Below are 18,846 nucleotides of genomic sequence, written 5' to 3' on the forward strand. Positions count from 1 at the left end.
CAGAGAGAGGTAGCTGTGTAGAGAAGCAGAGAGAGGTAGCTGTGTAGAGAAGCAACATTATCTAAAGTGGGTTTTAATAGTGTTAAAAGGATGGAGGGAGAGATTGATGGAGAAAAAGTTGAAGAGAGAGAGAGGGATGGAGAGTGTGAGTGATGAAGAGTGTGAGGGATGGAGAGTGTGAGGGATGAAGAGTGTGAGGGATGAAGAGTGTGAGGGATGAAGAGTGTGAGGGATGAAGAGTGTGAGGGATGAAGAGTGTGAGGGATGAAGAGTGAGGGATGGAGAGTGTGAGGGATGGAGAGTGTGAGGGATGGAGAGTGTGAGGGAGGGATGGAGAGTGTGAGGGAGGGATGGAGAGTGTGAGGGAGGGATGGAGAGTGTGAGGGAGGGATGGAGAGTGTGAGGGAGGGATGGAGAGTGGTAGGGAGGGATGGAGAGAGTTAGGGAGGGATGGAGAGAGGTAGGGAGGGATGGAGAGAGGGAGGGAGGGATGGAGAGTGTGAGGGATGAAGAGAGAGAGGGATGGAGAGTGTGAGGGATGAAGAGAGAGAGGGATGGAGGGATGAAGAGTGTGAGGGATGGAGAGAGGGAGGGATGGAGAGAGGGAGGGATGGAGAGAGGGAGGGATGGAGAGAGAGAGGGATGGAGAGAGAGAGGGAGGGATGTAGAGCTCCGGGGAAATGGGATGTTTGAAAGAGAGAAAATGGAAACAAAGGATTGAAAGAAGGGGCAGGGGAAGAAATAAGAGAAAAGAAGAGGGATTTACAAAGAGAACGAGAGAAAGATGAAGAGATGGAGCGATATCAAAGAGAAATCGTACAACAGTGCACATGTCCATCTCTCATTGCCTCGGCACTATGGCCTGACAGACATAACAATACCACTGTTTCCTGTCCGGTCTCAGAATACTTTACAGTTCAATAAACACAGAGGTCTAGGCAGCTTCAAGGCCTTCTCCAAAACCCAGCATATAGCCACACAGCAGAGCTGAGATATTCTACCTGTAGAATACAACTAGCATTATATAGCAGCAAAGTAAAGCTAAGATATTATACAATTGTAATACAACTAGCATTTAATTAGCAGCATAGCGGAGCCGATATATTCTCATTTTTGATCCCGCAGAAACATAGTCACTTGTACAGTTCAAATCAAATCAAATGTATTTATATAACCCTTCGTACATCAGCTGATAATCCGTCTTCTGTAATCCCCTCAACAGTCACTGATATACCCTACAGTCTACATCTATAATCACCTCAACAGTCACCCTACAGTCTACATCTATAACCACCTCAACAGTCACCCTACAGTCTACATCTATAATCACCTCAACAGTCACCCTACAGTCTACATCTATAATCACCTCAACAGTCACCCTACAGTCTACATCTATAACCACCTCAACAGTCACCCTATAGTCTACATCTATAATCACCTCAACAGTCACCCTACAGTCTACATCTATAACCACCTCAACAGTCACCCTACAGTCTACATCTATAATCACCTCAACAGTCACCCTACAGTCTACATCTATAATCACCTCAACAGTCACTGATATACCCTACAGTCTGCATCTATAACCACCTCAACAGTCACCCTACAGTCTACATCTATAATCACCTCAACAGTCACCCTACAGTCTACATCTATAATCACGGCCTGACAGACATCAACAGTCACTGATATACCCTACAGTCTACATCTATAACCACCTCAACAGTCACCCTATAGTCTACATCTATAATCACCTCAACAGTCACCCTACAGTCTACATCTATAATCACCTCAACAGTCACCCTATAGTCTACATCTATAATCACCTCAACAGTCACCCTACAGTCTACATCTATAATCACCTCAACAGTCACTGATATACCCTACAGTCTACATCTATAATCACCTCAACAGTTACTGATATACCCTACAGTCTACATCTATAATCACCTCAACAGTCACCCTACAGTCTACATCTATAATCACCTCAACAGTCACTGATATACCCTACAGTCTACATCTATAATCACCTCAACAGTCACCCTACAGTCTACATCTATAATCACCTCAACAGTCACTGATATACCCTACAGTCTACATCTATAATCACCTCAACAGTCACCCTACAGTCTACATCTATAACCACCTCAACAGTCACCCTATAGTCTACATCTATAATCACCTCAACAGTCACCCTACAGTCTACATCTATAATCACCTCAACAGTCACCCTACAGTCTACATCTATAACCACCTCAACAGTCACTGATATAACCTACAGTCTACATCTATAATCACCTCAACAGTCCCCGATATAACCTACAGTCTACATCTATAATCACCTCAACAGTCACTGATATACCCTACAGTCTACATCTATAATCACCTCAACAGTCACCCTACAGTCTACATCTATAATCACCTCAACAGTCACCCTACAGTCTACATCTATAATCACCTCAACAGTCACTGATATACCCTACAGTCTACATCTATAATCACCTCAACAGTCACCCTACAGTCTACATCTATAATCACCTCAACAGTCCCCGATATAACCTACAGTCTACATCTATAATCACCTCAACAGTTACTGATATACCCTACAGTCTACATCTATAATCACCTCAACAGTCACTGATATACCCTACAGTCTACATCTATAATCACCTCACAGTCACCCTATAGTCTACATCTATAATCACCTCAACAGTCACCCTACAGTCTACATCTATAATCACCTCAACAGTCACCCTACAGTCTACATCTATAACCACCTCAACAGTCACCCTATAGTCTACATCTATAATCACCTCAACAGTCACCCTACAGTCTACATCTATAACCACCTCAACAGTCACCCTACAGTCTACATCTATAATCACCTCAACAGTCACCCTACAGTCTACATCTATAATCACCTCAACAGTCACTGATATACCCTACAGTCTACATCTATAATCACCTCAACAGTCACTGATATACCCTACAGTCTACATCTATAATCACCTCAACAGTCACTGATATACCCTACAGTCTACATCTATAATCACCTCAACAGTCACCCTACAGTCTACATCTATAATCACCTCAACAGTCACCCTACAGTCTACATCTATAATCACCTCAACAGTCACCCTACAGTCTACATCTATAATCACCTCAACAGTCACTGATATACCCTACAGTCTACATCTATAATCACCTCAACAGTCACCCTACAGTCTACATCTATAATCACCTCAACAGTCCCCGATATAACCTACAGTCTACATCTATAATCACCTCAACAGTTACTGATATACCCTACAGTCTACATCTATAATCACCTCAACAGTCACTGATATACCCTACAGTCTACATCTATAATCACCTCAACAGTCACCCTATAGTCTACATCTATAATCACCTCAACAGTCACCCTACAGTCTACATCTATAATCACCTCAACAGTCACCCTACAGTCTACATCTATAACCACCTCAACAGTCACCCTATAGTCTACATCTATAATCACCTCAACAGTCACCCTACAGTCTACATCTATAACCACCTCAACAGTCACCCTACAGTCTACATCTATAATCACCTCAACAGTCACCCTACAGTCTACATCTATAATCACCTCAACAGTCACTGATATACCCTACAGTCTACATCTATAATCACCTCAACAGTCACTGATATACCCTACAGTCTACATCTATAATCACCTCAACAGTCACTGATATACCCTACAGTCTGCATCTATAACCACCTCAACAGTCACCCTACAGTCTACATCTATAATCACCTCAACAGTCACCCTACAGTCTACATCTATAATCACCTCAACAGTCACTGATATACCCTACAGTCTACATCTATAACCACCTCAACAGTCACCCTATAGTCTACATCTATAATCACCTCAACAGTCACTGATATACCCTACAGTCTGCATCTATAACCACCTCAACAGTCACCCTACAGTCTACATCTATAATCACCTCAACAGTCACCCTACAGTCTTCATCTATAATCACCTCAACAGTCACTGATATACCCTACAGTCTACATCTATAACCACCTCAACAGTCACCCTATAGTCTACATCTATAATCACCTCAACAGTCACCCTACAGTCTACATCTATAATCACCTCAACAGTCACCCTATAGTCTACATCTATAATCACCTCAACAGTCACCCTACAGTCTACATCTATAATCACCTCAACAGTCACTGATATACCCTACAGTCTACATCTATAATCACCTCAACAGTTACTGATATACCCTACAGTCTACATCTATAATCACCTCAACAGTCACCCTACAGTCTACATCTATAATCACCTCAACAGTCACTGATATACCCTACAGTCTACATCTATAATCACCTCAACAGTCACCCTACAGTCTACATCTATAATCACCTCAACAGTCACTGATATACCCTACAGTCTACATCTATAATCACCTCAACAGTCACCCTACAGTCTACATCTATAACCACCTCAACAGTCACCCTATAGTCTACATCTATAATCACCTCAACAGTCACCCTACAGTCTACATCTATAATCACCTCAACAGTCACCCTACAGTCTACATCTATAACCACCTCAACAGTCACTGATATAACCTACAGTCTACATCTATAATCACCTCAACAGTCCCCGATATAACCTACAGTCTACATCTATAATCACCTCAACAGTCACTGATATACCCTACAGTCTACATCTATAATCACCTCAACAGTCACCCTACAGTCTACATCTATAATCACCTCAACAGTCACCCTACAGTCTACATCTATAATCACCTCAACAGTCACCCTACAGTCTACATCTATAATCACCTCAACAGTCACTGATATACCCTACAGTCTACATCTATAATCACCTCAACAGTCACCCTACAGTCTACATCTATAATCACCTCAACAGTCCCCGATATAACCTACAGTCTACATCTATAATCACCTCAACAGTTACTGATATACCCTACAGTCTACATCTATAATCACCTCAACAGTCACCCTACAGTCTACATCTATAATCACCTCAACAGTCACTGATATACCCTACAGTCTACATCTATAATCACCTCAACAGTCACTGATATACCCTACAGTCTACATCTATAATCACCTCAACAGTCACTGATATACCCTACAGTCTGCATCTATAACCACCTCAACAGTCACCCTACAGTCTACATCTATAATCACCTCAACAGTCACCCTACAGTCTACATCTATAATCACCTCAACAGTCACTGATATACCCTACAGTCTACATCTATAACCACCTCAACAGTCACCCTATAGTCTACATCTATAATCACCTCAACAGTCACCCTACAGTCTACATCTATAATCACCTCAACAGTCACCCTATAGTCTACATCTATAATCACCTCAACAGTCACCCTACAGTCTACATCTATAATCACCTCAACAGTCACTGATATACCCTACAGTATACATCTATAATCACCTCAACAGTTACTGATATACCCTACAGTCTACATCTATAATCACCTCAACAGTCACCCTACAGTCTACATCTATAATCACCTCAACAGTCACCCTACAGTCCAAATCTATAATCACCTCAACAGTCACTGATATACCCTACAGTCTACATCTATAATCACCTCAACAGTCACTGATATACCCTACAGTCTACATCTATAACCACCTCAACAGTCACCCTATAGTCTACATCTATAATCACCTCAACAGTCACCCTACAGTCTACATCTATAATCACCTCAACAGTCACCCTACAGTCTACATCTATAACCACCTCAACAGTCACCCTATAGTCTACATCTATAATCACCTCAACAGTCACCCTACAGTCTACATCTATAACCACCTCAACAGTCACCCTACAGTCTACATCTATAATCACCTCAACAGTCACCCTACAGTCTACATCTATAATCACCTCAACAGTCACTGATATACCCTACAGTCTACATCTATAATCACCTCAACAGTCACTGATATACCCTACAGTCTATCTATAATCACCTCAACAGTCACTGATATACCCTATCTGCATCTATAACCACCTCAACAGTCACCCTACAGTCTACATCTATAATCACCTCAACAGTCACCCTACAGTCTACATCTATAATCACCTCAACAGTCACTGATATACCCTACAGTCTACATCTATAACCACCTCAACAGTCACCCTATAGTCTACATCTATAATCACCTCAACAGTCACCCTACAGTCTACATCTATAATCACCTCAACAGTCACCCTATAGTCTACATCTATAATCACCTCAACAGTCACCCTACAGTCTACATCTATAATCACCTCAACAGTCACTGATATACCCTACAGTATACATCTATAATCACCTCAACAGTTACTGATATACCCTACAGTCTACATCTATAATCACCTCAACAGTCACCCTACAGTCTACATCTATAATCACCTCAACAGTCACCCTACAGTCTACATCTATAATCACCTCAACAGTCACTGATATACCCTACAGTCTACATCTATAATCACCTCAACAGTCACCCTACAGTCTAGATCTATAATCACCTCAACAGTCACCCTACAGTCTACATCTATAATCACCTCAACAGTCACTGATATACCCTACAGTCTACATCTATAATCACCTCAACAGTCACTGATATACCCTACAGTCTACATCTATAATCACCTCAACAGTCACTGATATACCCTACAGTCTGCATCTATAACCACCTCAACAGTCACCCTACAGTCTACATCTATAATCACCTCAACAGTCACCCTACAGTCTACATCTATAATCACCTCAACAGTCACTGATATACCCTACAGTCTACATCTATAACCACCTCAACAGTCACCCTATAGTCTACATCTATAATCACCTCAACAGTCACCCTACAGTCTACATCTATAATCACCTCAACAGTCACCCTATAGTCTACATCTATAATCACCTCAACAGTCACCCTACAGTCTACATCTATAATCACCTCAACAGTCACTGATATACCCTACAGTATACATCTATAATCACCTCAACAGTTACTGATATACCCTACAGTCTACATCTATAATCACCTCAACAGTCACCCTACAGTCTACATCTATAATCACCTCAACAGTCACCCTACAGTCTACATCTATAATCACCTCAACAGTCACTGATATACCCTACAGTCTACATCTATAATCACCTCAACAGTCACCCTACAGTCTAGATCTATAATCACCTCAACAGTCACTGATATACCCTACAGTCTACATCTATAATCACCTCAACAGTCACCCTACAGTCTACATCTATAATCACCTCAACAGTCACCCTACAGTCTAGATCTATAATCACCTCAACAGTCACTGATATACCCTACAGTCTACATCTATAATCACCTCAACAGTCACCCTACAGTCTACATCTATAATCACCTCAACAGTCACCCTACAGTCTACATCTATAATCACCTCAACAGTCCCCGATATATCCTACAGTCTACATCTATAATCACCTCAACAGTTACTGATATACCCTACAGTCTACATCTATAATCACCTCAACAGTCACTGATATACCCTACAGTCTACATCTATAATCACCTCAACAGTTACTGATATACCCTACAGTCTACATCTATAATCACCTCAACAGTCACCCTACAGTCTACATCTATAATCACCTCAACAGTCCCCGATATAACCTACAGTCTACATCTATAATCACCTCAACAGTCACCCTACAGTCTAGATCTATAATCACCTCAACAGTTACTGATATACCCTACAGTCTACATCTATAATCACCTCAACAGTCACCCTACAGTCTACATCTATAACCACCTCAACAGTCATCCTATAGTCTACATCTATAATCACCTCAACAGTCACCCTACAGTCTACATCTATAATCACCTCAACAGTCACCCTACAGTCTACATCTATAATCACCTCAACAGTCCCCGATATAACCTACAGTCTACATCTATAATCACCTCAACAGTTACTGATATACCCTACAGTCTACATCTATAATCACCTCAACAGTCACCCTACAGTCTACATCTATAATCACCTCAACAGTCACCCTACAGTCTACATCTATAATCACCTCAACAGTCACTGATATACCCTACAGTCTACATCTATAATCACCTCAACAGTCACCCTACAGTCTACATCTATAATCACCTCAACAGTCCCCGATATAACCTACAGTCTACATCTATAATCCCCTCAACAGTTACTGATATACCCTACAGTCTACATCTATAATCACCTCAACAGTCACTGATATACCCTACAGTCTACATCTATAATCACCTCAACAGTTACTGATATACCCTACAGTCTACATCTATAATCACCTCAACAGTCACCCTATAGTCTACATCTATAATCACCTCAACAGTCAGCCTACAGTCTACATCTATAACCACCTCAACAGTCACCCTATAGTCTACATCTATAATCACCTCAACAGTCACCCTACAGTCTACATCTATAATCACCTCAACAGTCACCCTACAGTCTACATCTATAATCACCTCAACAGTCACCCTACAGTCTACATCTATAACCACCTCAACAGTCACCCTATAGTCTACATCTATAATCACCTCAACAGTCACCCTACAGTCTACATCTATAATCACCTCAACAGTCACCCTACAGTCTACATCTATAATCACCTCAACAGTCTCCCTACAGTCTACATCTATAACCACCTCAACAGTCACCCTATAGTCTACATCTATAATCACCTCAACAGTCACCCTACAGTCTACATCTATAATCACCTCAACAGTCACCCTACAGTCTACATCTATAATCACCTCAACAGTCACTGATATACCCTACAGTCTACATCTATAATCACCTCAACAGTCACCCTACAGTCTACATCTATAACCACCTCAACAGTCACCCTACAGTCTACATCTATAATCACCTCAACAGTCACCCTACAGTCTACATCTATAATCACCTCAACAGTCACCCTACAGTCTACATCTATAACCACCTCAACAGTCACCCTATAGTCTACATCTATAATCACCTCAACAGTCACTGATATACCCTACAGTCTACATTTATAATCACCTCAACAGTCACTGATATACCATACACTCATCACCATGGCAACAATCACGACAGAAAAAGCATCCAGGCTGTTCAACAATACATTTTTAACCATCAATGTGACAGATACTGAGCCTTCAGAAACTATTCACACCCCTACTAGACTATTTAAACATGTTGTTGTGCTACAGCCTGAATTTAAAATGGATTAGATTGGAAGATGATGGGGAAAGAAACCTGACATTGAATATCTCTTTTGAAAATGGTGATGTTATTCATTACATTTTGGATGGTGTATCAATAGATGCAGTCATTCTTAACTCAGTTGCCGGAGATGGAAACCTCTCAGGGATTTCAACACGAGGCCAACGGCGACTTTAAAACAGTGACAGAGACATGATATAATTGAGATTAATGGGTACCAGCAGCAAGGACTAACACATTTTTTAGGATAAAAAATAAACAGAATAGAGCTAAGCTGAAGTTCCTTGAGGAACTTGGTTCAACAGACACTGATAAATTCAACCTTTTCAGCAGGACAATAACTGAAAACACAAGGCTAAATATACCACTGGAGCAGCTTAAAGATGACATTGAATGTTCCTGATTGGACTAGCTACGGTTTGGACTTGGCAATGTATGACAAGACATGAACATGGCCGTCTAGCAGAAAATCTACAATCAACTTGACAGAACTTGAATCTTAGCTGAGAATCTTTAAAAACATTGTTTTAAAGAATAAAAGACAATTAATGTACATTCGGTTGTGCAAAGCCCTGAGAGACCCACTTTGACATTACAGAGTATCTTGTGTAGATCGTTGAATGGAACCAGGGGGCAAGGGGCTAGGAAGCAGAATGGAACCAGGGGGCAAGGGGCTAGGGGCTAGGAAGCAGAATGGAACCAGGGGGCAAGGGGCTAAGAAGCAGAATGGAACCAGGGAGCAAGGGGCTAGGAAGCAGAATGGAACCAGGAGGCGAGGGGCTAGGAAGCAGAATGGAACCAGGGGGCAAGGGGCTAGGAAGCAGAATGGAACCAGGGGGGCTAGGAAGCAGAATGGAACCAGGGAGCAAGGGGCTAGGAAGCAGAATGGAACCAGGGGGCAAGGGGCTAGGAAGCAGAATGGAACCAGGGGGCAAGGGGCTAGGGGCTAGGAAGCAGAATGGAACCAGGGGGCAAGGGGCTAAGAAGCAGAATGGAACCAGGGAGCAAGGGGCTAGGAAGCAGAATGGAACCAGGGGGCGAGGGGCTAGGAAGCAGAATGGAACCAGGGAGCAAGGGGCTAGGAAGCAGAATGGAACCAGGGAGCAAGGGGCTAGGGGCTAGGAAGCAGAATGGAACCAGGGAGCAAGGGGCTAGGAAGCAGAATGGAACCAGGGAGCAAGGGGCTAGGAAGCAGAATGGAACCAGAGGGACTTGGCATACAGTGATAGCTTGGGACAAATACCAGCCCCCCAAATGCACCCTTTTTCCTATAACAGCACACTACGTTTGACCATGGCAAGACCCATGTACTGTATGATGTGTGGAATGTCTTCCGCTTGCTCTCCCCACACCTACTCGTGTCTGTCTGTGTTAATCACCGTTCGCCGTTATTAAACCCTTCCGTCATAACGGCGCACTGAGCACTTCCTGTAATAAACTACACAGCATGGCCTGAGGGGTCCCGCAGCGGAATCAGAGTAACCATGGTGACGATAGCACAGGCCAGCCATGTTGGGGGCCTTGTGTTACTGTCAACACTTTCTATAATACACCCTCCCACACACACACCCTCCCACACACACACCCTCCCACACACACACCCCTCCCACACACACACACACACACACACACACACACACACCCACACACCCACACACACCCACAGACACCACTCACCTCACACACCCTCACAGACACCCCCCCACACACACCCTCCCCCACACACACACCCTCCCCCCACACACACACACACAGACGCTGCTTCTGGAAATCTGAGTGTGGGTAGACCATACTCCCTCCTCTCTTTCTCTCCCTCTCTCCCTCCTCCATCTCTCTCCACAGTTAACACCAAAGAAGAGACCAGAGAGAGAGAGAGAGAGAGAGAGAGAGAGAGAGAGAGAGAGAGAGAGAGAGAGAGAGAGAGAGAGAGAGAGAGAGAGAGAGAGAGAGAGAGAGAGAGAGAGAGAGAGAGAGAGAGAGAGAGAGAGAGAGAGAGAGAGAGAGAGAGAGAGAGAGGCCCAAAATGAAGCCTGGCCCTAAATTTCAGTTGCTTTTGGGAGACAGCGGGAGAACCGTCAGGGTTAGAAGCCCAATTCGACCTCAGGAACATTCCTGATGAACCTGTCTTTGATGACAATCCATCAGGCCACTATGAGGTCTACATGTATCGATTCTAAGCTTCCCGGAGCAACCCTAAGTTGCCTTCCTGGAGCAACCCTAAGTTGCCTTCCCGGAGCAACCCTGTGTAAATCAGTCAGTTCTAAATGGAGGGAAGGCATGCAATGGAACAGATAACAGCACTTCCTAGTTGTATTTTCCTCAGGTTTTCGCCTGCAATATCAGTTCTGTTAAACTCACAGACAATATTTTGAAAGTTTTGGAAACTTTAGAGTGTTTTCTTTCCTAATTATATATCCTAATTACAGTATATGCATATTCTAGCTTCTAGGCCTGAGAAATAGGCAGTTTCATTTGGGCACGTTTTTCATCGAAACATCAAAATACTGCCCCCTAGTCTCTAGAGGTTAACATACTAACTTACAACTCAGGATTCTATGAGGTCTACCTGTGTCGATTCTAAGCTTCCTGAAGCAACCGGAAGTGATTAAAATCACCCTAAAAGTGTTTTTCCCAACCTGCAATTTGTGAGAATTAATGCATTCAACCTGCTACTATGTAAATCGGTCAGTTCTTAACGTAAACACTTACAACTCAGGATTCTGTAAAGGCCCAATGAGGATGTATCTTTTAGCTTCCTAAACCAATGAGGCCCAATGAGGATATGTGTTTACTTATAGCTTCCTGTGCTATTTCAAAGGGTTAAAAAAAAGTCACATCTTTCCAAAACACCAATTAAGGTCGCTGCTCAGGCTCCAAACGATCTATCGAGCCGAAACTTGGGTTTCGCGGTCGCCTCAGCCTACAGATAATTTCGGGGTCGCCTCGGCCTACAGATAATGTCTGTAATGGACCTACAGCTAGAACGTAAATTTGTGTTTTATGTTTTTATTATGGTTTGAACAGAAGGTGCTGTGAATTTTGGGCCTGCGCTGAAATATGTGATTGTTGGCTTCTAAACGAGTTGGAAAAAATGGGTGTGGTGTCAGTTTGTATCAGTTTGGTGTCAGAATGACATCTAATTGACTGATGTGCAATATGTTTAAACAGTGAGGTACCATCACCAAAATTACATTCTGAAATCAACCCCAATGAGCGATGGAGAGGAACCAGAATCAGCTATCACTGCCCGGCCATCCCAGCATGTCAAATTCGTGATGGTAAATGCCCGGAAAGCACTTTTAAGTTTTTTGAAAACAAATTCACATTTTCTTGATTTTTCATTTGACATATGACATTTTACGGTGGTGTTGTGGAAAATAAAAATAAATAATAATGACACTTTTGACTTAAACTTTTGACTTCTATGAAATCATATTGAAAGTGGACAAAACATATGCCTTATTGACAAGTAAAATATTTATAACAATATGACAAAAGTATGTTCATACAGTTCTTATAAATGTAGAATTGACAAAATAAATCGAAAGCATTTCGAAAAATTGTCCAGGAAGCACTTTTTAAAACTCGTTTTTCAACCACTCAACAAATCTCTTGTTAACCAGCTGTAGTTGTGGCAAGTTGGTTAGGACATCTACTTTGTGCATGACACAAGTCATTTTTCCAACAATTGTTGACAGACAGATTATTTCACTTATAATTCACTGTATCACAATTCCAGTGGGTCAGAAGTTTACATACACTAAGTTGACTGTGCCTTTAAACAGCTTGGAAAATTCCAGAAAATGATGTCATGGCTTTAGAAGCTTCTGATAGGCTAATTGACATAATTTGAGTCAATTGGAGGTGTGCCTGTGTGCCTGTGGATGTATTCAAACTCAGTGCCTCTTTGCTTGACATCATGGAAAAATCAAAAGAAATCTGCCAAGACCGCAGAAAAACAATTGTAGACCTTCACAAGTCTGGTTCATCATTGGTAGCAATTTCCAAACGGCAGAAGGTACCACATTCATCTGTAAAAACAATAGTACGCAATAATAAACACCATGGAACCACACAGCCGTCATACTGCTCAGGAAGGAGACGTGTTCTGTCTCTTAGAGATGAACGTACTTTGGTGTGAACAGTGCAAATCAATCCCAGAACAACAGCAAAGGACCTCGGGGAGGAAAATTATGTGGATATATTGAAGCAACATCTCAAGACATCACTCAGGAAGTTTGGTCGCAAATGGGTCTTGCAAATGGGTCTTGCAAATGGACAATGACCCAAGCATACTTCCGAAGGACAACAAAGTCTAGGTATTGGAGTGGCCATCACAAAGCCCTGACCTCAATCCAAAAGAAAATGTGTGGGCAGAACTAAAAAAGCTTGTGTGAGCAAGGAGGCCTACAAACCTGACTCCGTTACACCAGCTCTGTCAGGAGGAATGGGCCAAAATCCACCCAATTTATTGTGGAAGGCTACCTGAAATGCTACGAAATACTAAATTAGTTTATGCAAATGGGATTGTGATGAAATAAATAAATGCTGAAGTTATCTCTACTATAATTCTGACATTTCACATTCTTAAAAATAAAGTTGTGATCCTAACTGACCTAAAACAGTTGAAATGTAAGTAGCTAAGGTGTATGCAAACGTCCGACTTCAACTGTTGTATAAATATTGATTGAAACAAAACATTTGTTGGTAAACTTTCCAAATTGCTTATATTTGCGTCCTTAAATTGAATTATGCGAGAAATGTTGGTGGAAATGTTTTTATGCGTAAATATTGGTATAATAGCCATCATTTTGAAGTAAACACCACATTGTGTAGTGTAGTGTAGTGTGGTGTGGTGTGGTGTGGTGTGGTGTGGTGTGGTGTGGTGTGGTGTGGTGTGGTGTGGTGTGGTGTGGTGTGGTGTAGTGTAGTGTAGTGTAGTGTAGTGTAGTGTAGTGTAGTGTAGTGTAGTGTAGTGTAGTGTAGTGTAGTGTAGTGTAGTGTAGTGTGGTCCTCCCACTACGACGGGAAACAAACCGTTAACAGATTAAATACAAAAAAAGTGAAAGGGACCTTCTTTCTATAAATGATTCCTTATTCTAGTACTTATGTAACGGATGTGAAACAGCTAGCTTAGTTAGCGGTGGTGCTGGTGTAACGGATGTGAAACAGCTAGCTTAGTTAGCGGTTGTGCTGGTTTAACGGATGTGAAACAGCTAGCTTAGTTAGCGGTGGTGCTGGTGTAACGGATGTGAAACGGCTAGCTTAGTTAGCGGTGGTGCTGGTTTAACGGATGTGAAACGGCTAGCTTAGTTAGCGGTGGTGCTGGTTTAACGGATGTGAAACGGCTAGCTTAGTTAGCGGTGGTGCTGGTGTAACGGATGTGAAACGGCTAGCTTAGTTAGCGGTGGTGCTGGTGTAACGTATGTGAAACGGCTAGCTTAGTTAGCGGTGGTGCTGGTGTAACGGATGTGAAACGGCTAGCTTAGTTAGCGGTGGTGCTGGTGTAACGGATGTGAAACGGCTAGCTTAGTTAGCGGTGGTGCTGGTGTAACGGATGTGAAACGGCTAGCTTAGTTAGCGGTGGTGCTGGTGTAACGGATGTGAAACGGCTAGCTTAGTTAGCGGTGGTGCTGGTGTAACGGATGTGAAACGGCTAGCTTAGTTAGCGGTGGTGCTGGTGTAACGGATGTGAAACGGCTAGCTTAGTTAGCGGTGGTGCTGATGTAACGGATGTGAAACGGCTAGCTTAGTTAGCGGTGGTGCAGCGCTAAACAGCGTTTCAATCGGTGACGTCACTCGCTCTGAGACCTTGAAGTAGTGGTTCCCCCTTTGCTCTGCGACGGGACGCGGCTTTTGTGGAGCGATGGGCAACGATGCTTCGAGGGTGACTGTCGTTGATGTGTGCAGAGGGTCCCTGGTTCGCGCCCGGGTAAGGGCGAGGGGACGGTCTAGAGTTATACTATCACAGTGACATGATGATCAATGCTTCGGCTTTCTTCTGAAACATGGAACAGAACGAGAACCACCAGTAGCGTGAAACTCAGTAACAGAATCAATAACACCTGAGGAAACAACCAAAGGGGAGTGACAGATATGTGGAATGTAATCAGGAAGTTGGGATGTAATCAGGAAGTTGGAATGTAATCAGGAAGTTGGGATGTAATCAGGAAGTTGGAATGTAATCAGGAAGTTGGGATGTAATCAGGAAGTTGGAATGTAATCAGGAAGTTGGAATGTAATCAGGAAGTTGGAATGTAATCAGGAAGTTGGAATGTAATCAGGAAGTTGGAATGTAATCAGGAAGGTGGGATGTAATCAGGAAGTTGGGATGTAATCAGGAAGTTGGGATGTAATCAGGAAGTTGGGATGTAATCAGGAAGCTGAGATGTAATCAGGATGGTGGGATGTAATCAGGAAGGTGGGATGTAATCAGGAAGTTGGGATGTAATCAGGAAGTTGGAATGTAATCAGGAAGTTGGGATGTAATCAGGTAGTTGGAATGTAATCAGGAAGTTGGGATGTAATCAGGAAGTTGGGATGTAATCAGGAAGTTGGGATGTAATCAGGAAGTTGGGATGTAATCAGGAAGTTGGGATGTAATCAGGAAGTTGGAATGTAATCAGGAAGTTGGAATGTAATCAGGAAGTTGGGATGTAATCAGGAAGTTGGGATGTAATCAGGAAGTTGGGATGTAATCAGGAAGTTGGGATGTAATCAGGAAGTTGGGATGTAATCAGGAAGTTGGAATGTAATCAGGAAGTTGGAATGTAATCAGGAAGTTGGAATGTAATCAGGAAGTTGGGATGTAATCAGGAAGTTGGGATGTAATCAGGAAGTTGGGATGTAATCAGGAAGTTGGAATGTAATCAGGAAGTTGGGATGTAATCAGGAAGTTGGGATGTAATCAGGAAGTTGGGATGTAATCAGGAAGTTGGAATGTAATCAGGAAGTTGGGATGTAATCAGGAAGTTGGGATGTAATCAGGAAGGTGGGATGTAATCAGGAAGGTGGGATGTAATCAGGAAGGTGGAATGTAATCAGGAAGGTGGGATGTAATCAGGAAGTTGGAATGTAATCAGGAAGTTGGGATGTAATCAGGAAGTTGAGATGTAATCAGGATGGTGGGATGTAATCAGGAAGGTGGGATGTAATCAGGAAGTTGGGATGTAATCAGGAAGTTGGAATGTAATCAGGAAGTTGGGATGTAATCAGGAAGTTGGGATGTAATCAGGAAGTTGGGATGTAATCAGGAAGGTGGAATGGACTGGGAACAGCAAGCTACTACTTGTTACTACTACTTGTTACTCTACTTGTTACTCCTCCTCTCATCCTCCTCTCTTCTTCCTCCTCTCTTCCTCCTCCTCTTCACCCTCCTCTCTCTCCTTCTCACTACTCTTCCTCCTCTTCACCCTACTCTCTCCTTCCCCTTCCTCCTCCTCTCACTCCTCTCCCTCCTCCTCTCCCTCCTATTCCTCCTCCTCTCCCTCCTATTCCTCTCTTCCTACTCCTCTCCCTCCTCTCTTCCTCCTCCTCTCCCTCCTCTCTCCCTTCTCTTCCTCCTCCTCTCTCCTTTCTCTTCCTCCTCCTCCCGCCTCCTCTCTCACTCCTCTTCCTCCCCCTCCTCTTCCTCCCCCTCCTCCTTCCTCCTCTTCCTCCCCCTCTCCCTCCTCCTCTCTCCCTCCTCTTCTCACTCCTTCTCTCCCTCCTCCTCTCTCCCTTCTCTTCCTCTTCCTCTCTCCCACCTCTTCTCACTCCTCCTCTTCATCCTCCTCTCCCTTCTCTTCCTCTCCTCTCCCCTCCTCTTCTCCCTCCTCCTCTCTCCCTCCTCTTCTCACTCCTCCTCTTCATCCTCCCCTCCCTCCTCTTCCTCTTCCTCTCTTCCTCCTCTCTTCCTCCTCCTCTTCCTCCACCTCTCCCTCCTCGTCTCTCACTCCACTCTTTTTCTCTGTCTCATTCTCTCTTTCTCAGGTGAGTCGCTGCCGTTGGCAACGTCCAATCAGGTTCTGATCCGATTCACCTCCAAAGGACAATCCAGCTACAAAGGATTCCACCTGGTGTATCAAGGTAACACACACACGCACACGCACACGCACAGACAGACAGACAGACAGACAGACAGACAGACAGACAGACAGACAGACAGACAGACAGACAGACAGACAGACAGACAGACAGACAGACAGACAGACAGACAGACAGACAGACAGACAGACAGACAGACAGACAGACACACTGGAGTATATCTCTCCCCTCTCTGTACCTCTCAGCCTGTTCTAACAAGCCTGTTTCTCTACATAATGGATGACTGGGCTTTTAGGCACAGCAGTACCCTAGCACGATACCAATCCTCTACCACGTTTGTGTGTGTGTGTGTGTAAGCTTGTTTGTGTGCAAGCGTGTGTGCGTGCCTTCAAGTGTGTGTTTGTACGTGCCGTGTCCTTAAATATAGTTCTGTTCTGATGTTTAATTGTGCTACAGAGTTACCTATATGTCTCTATCTATATCTATGATGTTTAACTGTGCTACAGAGTTACCTATAGGTCTATATCTATGATGTTTAACTGTGCTACAGAGTTACCTAAAGCCTCTCAGGCTCTTAGATAATCACTACTTGGTAAAGTTACAGTGACCAGACAAACACTCTTCTTCTCTTCCTCTACAGCGGTGCCAAGGACCAGTGCCACCCAGTGCACTTCAGTCCCAGAGCCCAGGAACGGGAGGAGGACGGGGAATAACTTTGCTGTGGGAGCCGTGATCCGCTTTGAATGTTCCCCCGGATACGTACTGGAGGGATCCACCGCCATAGAGTGTCTGACTGTCCCCAACGCCCTGGCTAACTGGAACTCATCTATACCCAGCTGTATAGGTAGGACACAGAGACACACCTGTGTAGGTAGGACACAGAGACACACCTGTGTAGGTAGGACACATAGACACACCTGTATAGGTAGGACACAGAGACACACCTGTATAGGTAGGACACAGAGACACACCTGTATAGGTAGGACACAGAGACACACCTGTATAGGTAGGACACAGAGACACACCTGTATAGGTAGGACACAGAGACACACCTGTATAGGTAGGACACAGAGACACACCTGTATAGGTAGGACACAGAGACACACCTGTATAGGTAGGACACAGAGACACACCTGTATAGGTAGGACACAGAGACACACCTGTATAGGTAGGACACAGAGACACACCTGTATAGGTAGGACACAGAGACACACCTGTATAGGTAGGACACAGAGACACACCTGTATAGGTAGGACACAGAGACACACCTGTATAGGTAGGACACAGAGACACACCTGTATAGGTAGGACACAGAGACACACCCATATAGGTAGGACACAGAGACACACCTGTATAGGTAGGACACAGAGACACACCTGTATAGGTAGGACACAGAGACACACCTGTATAGGTAGGACACAGAGACACACCTGTATAGGTAGGACACAGAGACACACCTGTATAGGTATGACACAGAGACACACCTGTATAGGTAGGACACAGAGACACACCTGTGTAGGTAGGACACAGAGACACAC

The 18,846-nt window shown here is 43.5% G+C and overlaps 1 protein-coding gene across 1 annotated transcript in view; it reads left to right on the forward strand.

Moving 5' to 3' along the window:
* The window catches only part of LOC124012291 (CUB and sushi domain-containing protein 2-like), a 463,539-nt gene that overhangs the window by 244,457 nt on the left and 200,236 nt on the right, over positions 1-18,846 (forward strand). Inside the window, exons 28-29 of the mRNA XM_046325753.1 lie at positions 17,255-17,350; positions 17,949-18,152. Coding sequence (XP_046181709.1) covers positions 17,255-17,350; positions 17,949-18,152 — 300 coding nt within the window. The remainder of the gene's footprint in view (positions 1-17,254; positions 17,351-17,948; positions 18,153-18,846) is intronic.

This window comes from Oncorhynchus gorbuscha, linkage group LG24 (assembly GCF_021184085.1).
Source record: "Oncorhynchus gorbuscha isolate QuinsamMale2020 ecotype Even-year linkage group LG24, OgorEven_v1.0, whole genome shotgun sequence".
NCBI lineage: Eukaryota > Metazoa > Chordata > Actinopteri > Salmoniformes > Salmonidae > Oncorhynchus > Oncorhynchus gorbuscha.